Source organism: Arachis ipaensis, chromosome B08 (assembly GCF_000816755.2).
Source record: "Arachis ipaensis cultivar K30076 chromosome B08, Araip1.1, whole genome shotgun sequence".
Taxonomy (NCBI): Eukaryota; Viridiplantae; Streptophyta; class Magnoliopsida; order Fabales; family Fabaceae; genus Arachis; species Arachis ipaensis.
In genome coordinates, this window is record NC_029792.2 from 19,792,847 (window position 1) to 19,794,424 (window position 1,578).

The window sequence follows — 1,578 nt, forward strand, 5'->3', positions numbered from 1 at the left end:
TAGAATAATAATCCAAACTAAAAAAGTGTTTTGTTAGTTATTTGGACTCTCCAATCAAAGTTTTCTCAAACGCCCGTCTCCCACATAGGGATGGCAATGGGGCAGGGATACCTCCCTGCTCCCTGTCCCCGCACTCGATTACGTCCCAATCTCTGCTGTGAGAGAATATTGTTCCCCATTTCCATTCTCTACGAGACTATATTTCTTGTGGAGATCCTATTTTCTATCTATCTATATTGATAATTTATATGAAAATTTTAATAAAAAATAAAAATAAAAAAACTACAAACTATTATTACAAAAATTATTATAACATATAAATAGAATATTGTCCAAGATTACAAGTTTAGAACTATAAAATAACACACCATAGTCATAAAAAGAAGGGACTGAAAAGTAGAACGGCACAATGTTAGTGTTGCAGAAAAAATTAAAAGAAAGACACTTTAAATTAGGATTAGATTTTTCAATATATATATTTGTGTGTGTGTGAAATGACTAAAATAATCTATATCTGAAATAAATTATTAAAAGAATTTAAATAAATTTAATAATTTAAGGTTTAGCGGGGACGGACGAGGATCCCATTCGAGTTTCTGCATTTATTTTGGAGAATTTTGTCCCTCATATCCATCTCTGCTAAAAAAATTCGCCATCTTTAAATTTTTATTTGAAACGGTTTTTGCAGGAATTTTTGTGATTCGAAAAATTTTGTCATCTCTATCCCCACATAGGAGAAAAAGACTTCTGTATATTCAATATCTAATAATGCAATTAGCCATAACTAAAAAAAGATTGACTATAAGATAACTCACCATAGTTATAGAAGGAAAAGACTGAAAAATAAAACAGCACAATGTTAATGTTGTGAAATTCGAAAATTATCGGAAATGAGCGGAGATCTCATTCGAATTTCCACACTTATTTTGGAGAAATTGTCTTTCATTTCTATTTTCACAAAAAAAATTCCATCTTCAAATTCTCATTTAAAACGATCTCCACAAAAATTTTCGTACTTCTAAAAATTTTGCCATCAATACTCCTATATACGAGAAAAAGACTTCTGTATGCTCAATATCCAATAATGCAATTAGCCATTATCTTTTCATTTGCAAAGATGCCACTTCACTGATTAATTTTGACAATTATATAAAAGTAACAGAAATGTGTGTTAGACTTAGAACCCTGCATAAAATTTAAAATATATCTCTCTCTTACTTTTGGTGTAGCTATCAAGTATGGTTGTTGTCAAATCATTTTATTTAACCAATTGTTTACCAATATTGAATTTCTTATTTCTAGTTTTCTTTTATCGTTTTGGATCTCAAGTGAAATTAGTCGAAAATAGTGATGAACTAATGTATGTTCTTCTACTGATATGTTTAACAAAGCTTTTTTTCTTAGGAACGTCTATGGTGTGAAATTGTGAATTATAAAAAACATCCACACCTATAGATTTTAGGTGTTACGTTTCCTTACGTAACGCCTGGTGGGAGAAACTTTATAGCAGCTTCAATTGATGCTATTCGAAGATTGATACAAGGAGAAGTTTGTCTCATGCTAGCATGATTAAAATGG

At 30.2% G+C, this 1,578-nt stretch overlaps 1 protein-coding gene across 1 annotated transcript in view; it reads right to left on the reverse strand.

Moving 5' to 3' along the window:
* LOC107610701 overlaps positions 1 to 185 on the reverse strand; it is a 2,437-nt gene extending 2,252 nt beyond the window's left edge. Inside the window, exon 1 of the mRNA XM_016312710.1 lies at positions 112 to 185. Within this exon, the coding sequence (XP_016168196.1) occupies positions 112 to 185 (74 nt within the window). The remainder of the gene's footprint in view (positions 1 to 111) is intronic.